At 56.7% G+C, this 6,154-nt stretch overlaps 1 protein-coding gene across 1 annotated transcript; it reads left to right on the plus strand.

Moving 5' to 3' along the window:
* Nucleotides 1-2,701: 2,701 nt before the first annotated feature.
* Nucleotides 2,702-4,958, plus strand: LOC136306084 (acrosin-like). The gene is made up of 5 exons (XM_066209431.1): nucleotides 2,702-2,772; nucleotides 3,031-3,264; nucleotides 3,579-3,844; nucleotides 4,115-4,260; nucleotides 4,770-4,958. The coding sequence occupies exons 1-5, from the start codon at nucleotides 2,702-2,704 to the stop codon at nucleotides 4,956-4,958; spliced, it is 906 nt and encodes a 301-aa protein (XP_066065528.1).
* Nucleotides 4,959-6,154: the final 1,196 nt, after the last annotated feature.

A 6,154-nucleotide genomic window follows, 5' to 3' on the forward strand; every position in this document is an offset into this window, starting at 1 on the left:
CAAGGAGAGCCCAGAGAAGTCATTTTTCACCTGGCCAGCTGGCAGCAATAGACCCATCTTGTCACCCACGTGAGAGTCTGCCTTTCTTCCACACCGAAGCCACACTTCTGCCTGAGGGCCAGGGCTCACACAGCAAGAAGGTACCGGAGTTGTACCCATTAATGCGTGTTCGGGACCGAGCTAGCCGTCGCAGCTCTGAACGCCCGCATTAATGGAAGGCTTCAAAATGCCTTGGGCTAGGTGTCACTCCGTCCGCTTCTGGACATTCTTCTTGGGTTCCAGGCAAACGGAGTCCTGTCTCACGGCATGTGGCATTCTTCCCTTTGTGTTAATCAAGATGGGCCGTGCTGAGAACAATCATGCCACATCTGTACTTGGCCCCGCCACCCTGGCATAAGATTCTTCAAATCTTTGCTGAAGCAAATTTCAGGGGCTGCCTGCTCACTAAAGACACCGAGTCCAAGAGTGTCACTCAGGGTTGGGGCTGGTCATTACCCTGCCCAGAGGGGAGACAAGCTTAGAGCTGCCCAATCATCCTGGCACGACCTTGTTGTGCAAAATTCTGCTGCCCATAAGAGTTTCTCCCAGTTCTCTACAACTTTGGCCACAGACATGTCCTCACCTAAAACAGGGATATTTCCCATCACATCAGACACCTGGATGCATGTGAAACCCTCTTCTGCATGCCAAGAAGGGATTTCCACCCCCTTCTGTGTGTGCTCTAGCACCCATTTTGCGGCACGAGGGACGCAAGGTTCTCCCTGTGCCTGTCTGCAAAAGCCTTCAAGCAGAGACTCGAGCCCCTCTACCTCACAACTTACGGGGGCCTCCACAACTCCTCCGTGGCCACCTTACACTGATCGTGCTGCGCGCACCTTCTTCACCCGCTACCCATGACTTCACCAAATCTGCAGCAAATGCCGCCACAAGAGAGAGGCTCAATTCCATGCTTATAATTTACACAGACTCTGCGCATGGAATTAGAACACTCCTCCCATGGCTCCTTCCTGCTCTAAAGATCCCAGGTGAACTCAGCAGTACCTGCTGTGACAGGACGGAGGCTCCAGCAGGACTGTCCTTCGGTCCCATCTGGGCTGCCAAAATGCTGAGGGATCTCCCCTGTGTGACCATTCCAGAGGCACAGGTGACTGCAACAAGCTGATGGGTGACCCGTTTGATTCCCTCCCCACACCGCTCTCAGCCAGTCAGAGCGGGTATCCGTACCCATTCAACCTCAGGGCTCTTTGCCCCAGCAGACTCACAGATGTCACATTCCATAAAGAGCCACCGGCTCCTGCTGCAGCACTCAGGGTCCGTTCAAATCCCTGGCCTGTGCCACAGCACCCTGTGCCCTCTGCCATGCAAAGGGTGGCAGTCTCTGGTCCCAGACTCCCACCAGCCAGAGCTCAATCTGCAGCTGGCACTGCAGCCGCACAACCAGCTCCCTGCCCCAAATGGATTCCTCAGCAGCTGCTGGCCTCAGAGACTGCGCAGCCTCATCCTGCAAGAAGAGGGGCCTAAAGAAAGCAGCAGAGAGCAGCCCTTCTTACAGGGGCAGGTCCTCAAAGGACAAGGGCAATGGCTTTACAGTGACAGAGGGTGGCTTCATACGAGATATTGGGAAGAAATTCTTGACTGTGAGGCTGCACGGATACTGGCATGGGTTGCCCAGAGCAGCTGTGGATGCCTGTTTTTCATGTAGGCAAGGTCAGCACAGAAGACGCAGACACCAACTTCAGGAATAAATGTCATTTACTGCAATTCAAAACCGCAACCAATGGGAAAAGGATAAGCTAAGCAATGCACCTAATCATTACTATAAAAGACTGCCTACAGTGATGAAGAAAGACACATCACAAGTTACCCTAATCCTTGACCATCATGCAGGTCTGCCCATCAAGTGGGGGAAGCCAGTGGCAGTCACAGTGAAGGACTGGAGAACCGCTCCCAGCCAACTGGGAAATCCCGCAGGTGCCTTCCCCTACAGGCAAGGAGGTTTCTGACTGGGCTGTGAGAGAGGCCCACCTTTATACTGTTGAATAAACAAGCTACCATAACATCTAGTGCAGGGGCATCTGGTTTTTTTTCTCCTCTTGGGATGCTCCCAAGGCCTTGGAGGACTCCAGGAGGAACCAAGGAAGTTGTCTGTGATCCTACATCCCAAAAGAAGGCCAGATGTGGCCTTGTCCAGTTTCTGATTAGGGAAAGGCAAATCCACGTTTTGCCGAGGAGCGGATCTCGATAACATTTGGTTGGCAGGTTCACGCAGAGGCCAACTTTTGATCAAGAGCTCTTGTTCCTGCCTCAGTCAGGTCCTGTTGATGAAGACTTAGTACTTCAGTGTCCCATCCTCCCTCAGATTGTTCAACGGCAGCTTCTGAGCCAGGCTCAGAAGAGCAAACTTCTCCAGTACAAACTATCCATCCCTACCAATGGCAGGATATCAGAGCTATGTGATTTCCAAGCTCCCTTCCACCCCAAACCATTCCATGGCTGATGGATTCAGTGTTGCCCCTCCCCCAGTGGTCCCCGGTTGCACAGGCCCCCACAGCGCCCCAAACACGGAACCCAGCCCTCAGTGACATCAGCCCCGGGGCCGAGGGCACCACGGGCAGCGCGGCTGCTGCCGGGCACTGCGGCTGTGGCTGTGCTGCTGCACGGAGCCCTCAGTGCTTGCAGCTGACACGTGCCTCTGGCAGCCATGAATTGGCTCGGCCTCCTCGTCCTGCTGACCGTGGCCGGGCTGGCCCACGGCATACCGTACCCCTGCGGGTAAGTGGCCCCAGGCCCTGGGAGGGAGCCATGGCAACACTTGGGGCCTTCCCTGGAGGGGACCCGCCTGGCCCCCATGGCTGGCCCACAGCCTCCCACCCACCACGGGGAAGCCTCAGTTCCTTGGACAGACAAACATCCCGTGGGCTTCCCTGGCCTGCTGTGCCCGCAAACCCTTGTGGGGAGGGCAGAGGGCTGAGCTTCAGCCTGAGCCACAGCAGGCCACGCAGCAGCGTGGAAATGACTTTCTGCTTGCAGAGGTTCCTGCGGCCTCCGCGCTCCGCAACCCGACTACAGCTCCACGACTTATTCCACCGGCAACGAAGCTTACGACTACGGCATGACGCGCGTTGTGGGTGGAGTAGGCGCTCTGGAAGCATCCTGGCCCTGGATCGTCAGCATCCAACATCTAGGCCTGGGCCATTGGTGTGGAGGGTCTCTCATCACTGCCGATTGGGTCCTCACAGCGGCCCACTGCTTCGACAAGTTAGAGTAAGGCAGACTAGGGAATGGGGACACCCTCGCTACACCAGCAGGTGCCCTGTCAGCAGCACCACCTGCTACTCCCATCCCCTTTCCTCTCAGGCAGCCCAGCCGCCACAGTGCTCAGGAGAAGCCTGGGCTTGTGCCAAGGCTTCCTAGCAGCCTCCAGCTCGACATTCCCCCAGCCCAATGTGTGCGAGGGCACTCGCACCTGCCAGAGCACTGCGCCCTCTCTGCCTTGCCAAGCAGAGGAGAGGCAGCCGCTGGGCTGCTGTGGTACGTGGCCCTGCTCCCTCTCAGCCCTCTCTCCGTCTTCTTTCCAGTGACATCAGCATGCTGTATGTGGTGCTTGGAGCTACCGAGTTCACTCAGCGGGGCCCTGGGGCTGTAGTTCGCAACGTGAAGCAGGTGGTGGTTCACCCCTACTACAGGCGTGCCGACTTCAGCTACGACATTGCCCTGCTGCAACTGGACGGTTCTGTCCAGTGCAGCGCCTACATCCAGCTGGCCTGTCTGGCTGACCCCGCCCTAGAAGTCTCAAAGCTCGACAACTGCTGGATCGCTGGCTGGGGTTCCACCACTGCAAGAGGTGAGTTCCAGGAGTGAAACCTGAGTCAGCTAAGTGCACTGGGGAGAGGGTTTGGGCTTCCTCACAGCAGAGACCGAAGCCAGGCTGAAGGACGTACCCCGGTGCAGAGGTGGGCCTGGCCTGCTCCCCAAAGGCAGGAAGCAGGGACACCATGCCCCAGTGCCTCTGCAGAGGGAAAGCCGTGCCCAAGGGACAGGGATTCCTCCCCTCAGACAGGCAAGGAGAACTGACACGGGGATGCTGAGGGCTTATTGCTTTCTCTGCTCCCAGCTCAAGGTTCAAGTGGTCGCCTGCAGGAGGCCAAGGTCCAGCTCATCAATTCCCAGCTCTGCAACAGCACAGCCTGGTATGCAGGGCAAGTCCACCCCTACAACTTGTGCGCTGGTTACCCACAGGGCACCATCGACACCTGCCAGGTATGAATGTGTCACGAGCCTCTCAGCCCCCAGCAGCACCAGCAGCCCTGGCAGCACTGCCCAAACACCGCCCAGGGTCTGCTTTGCCCCGGCCAGTTCGCCCAGTCACCCTCCCAGCCCCAGCTCCCCCCCCCCCCCCCCCCCCCCGCCCCCAGCTGCTGGGGGGGCTTCCTACACCCTCCCCATCCACTCCTACTTGCCCAGTGCCCCCCTTGTGCCAGAAAGCCCAGACAGCCCAGCTGGTGGTCTTGGCAGCGCAGAGATCCTGGTGCCAAACATCCATCCTCTGCACATCCAGGACTCCTGCCTTGTGCAGAGAGGACAGAGAGAGCCCTACCCTCCAGGACCCCAAGCCATTCACAGCCAGGGCTCTGGAGGCTCCAGCCTCTGAGGAAAGCCTTCCTCTGCCTGGAATACAGTTCTGGCAGGGGCTGTGAGAGAAGAGGAGACAGCCCCAGTGCTGGCAGGGGCCACTCAACGCCACCTTAATCCTCTCTGCTCTATTGCAGGGTGACAGTGGTGGTCCTCTCATGTGCAAGGACAACACCGCTGAGTACTGGTGGGTTGTTGGCTTAACCAGCTGGGGAGAAGGCTGCGCCAGACCAAAGCGGCCTGGAATCTACACCTCCACTCGGCACTTCTATCACTGGATTGACTACAACATCCGTGCGTTCCACACAGCTGAAAGGGCTTCCTGAGCAGCAGGACAGGCAGGATCCAGGGCAGGCTGCAGTGCACCGCGACCATCTCCTGCTGGGGCAATGCCTGCTGATCCAAAGGCAGCCTCAGTGCCAAAACCCTGCTCTGCCCCGCCCCCATTTCTCTCCTGTGTGCAGGCAAACACTGGAGTTGATCTAACTGTTGAAATAAAGTTCCCTTTGTTCACAGGGAGCCGTCTTTTCAGTGTCATTCTAATTCCTGGGAAGGGCAACAAGTGCCACATTCGGCACCTGCAGAATGAGCCTGAGGCACGAAGGGACAGAGTGGCTCCAAAGAGCACCAGTGTGCCTGGTCAGAGAGCAGAGGGCTCTGAGCCACCATGGGCTGGAGGAAGCCGGTACGCCAAGCCCAGGAAGGGGATAGGACAAAAGCAGACACCTTGGGGACAGTGCTCAAATGCCCATGGGCTGATGATTTAGGGCCCGGTGTAAGCTTGGGCAAAGAGAAGAGACCAGAGACAGTCCCAAGCATGACAAGGGAAACTCCTGCCTCCTGAGTGGACTGCCAGTGATGGCTGGGAAGGCTGACGTGAAACAGAGATTGGACAGAGATAAAAAAATAAAGTAGGTATTTCTTGAAAGGCCTGCAGAATCCACCTTGGCCAGGACAGGAGCCTGATCGGGGCTATCCACAAAGTTGGACAAATAATGGCCACAAAATGGCTGACGGGTCACAAGATCTTACGTTTTTATAGGTTTTGGTCCATTTGCATATTGGGGTTTAATTGTCCAATTACAGCTTCAGCTGGTGGGGTCTCATCCTTCTTGTTTTCTCTCTTCAGTCCGCTGTTGTTTATGCTGTTGGCCTGAAAGTTGCCCTCGGTCCTCAGCAGGAAAAGGATTTGTTTGTCTGCTTCCTCTATAAAAAGAGCCTACTGGCACTTAATGCGAGGCTCAGAACTACACCCCGAAGCAGCACAGAACCTAAAAATACGAAAGCTAAAGCTCAAGGCATCACCAGTGCCCTAAGGCAGAGCCAGAGTTCACAGGGAGTAAAGGGGGACTGATGTGCTAGGCGGTCACACTTCACAGATATTCAAAGGAAGAGCTGGGCTCATTCTGGGGAGAGGAACCTGGCAGAAACAGCAGGAGAGCACACCAGGAATGCCCTGGAAGGCCAAAGTGAGTGGGCCAACAGCAGCTGCAACAGCAAGGCTGCTCACAGGCAGGGAGGG

Source organism: Chamaea fasciata, unplaced genomic scaffold (assembly GCF_029207755.1).
Source record: "Chamaea fasciata isolate MVZ Bird 193981 ecotype frontalis unplaced genomic scaffold, bChaFas1.0.hap1 SCAF_967, whole genome shotgun sequence".
NCBI lineage: Eukaryota > Metazoa > Chordata > Aves > Passeriformes > Sylviidae > Chamaea > Chamaea fasciata.

Bases quoted from the DNA above. Each gene is read 5' to 3' on its own strand.
- LOC136306084 (XM_066209431.1), top strand. From the start codon at position 2,702: ATGAATTGGCTCGGCCTCCTCGTCCTGCTGACCGTGGCCGGGCTGGCC. The intron at 3,845-4,114 runs GTGAGTTCCAGG...CTCTGCTCCCAG, and splicing joins GGGTTCCACCACTGCAAGAG to CTCAAGGTTCAAGTGGTCGC. The intron at 4,261-4,769 runs GTATGAATGTGT...GCTCTATTGCAG, and splicing joins GCACCATCGACACCTGCCAG to GGTGACAGTGGTGGTCCTCT.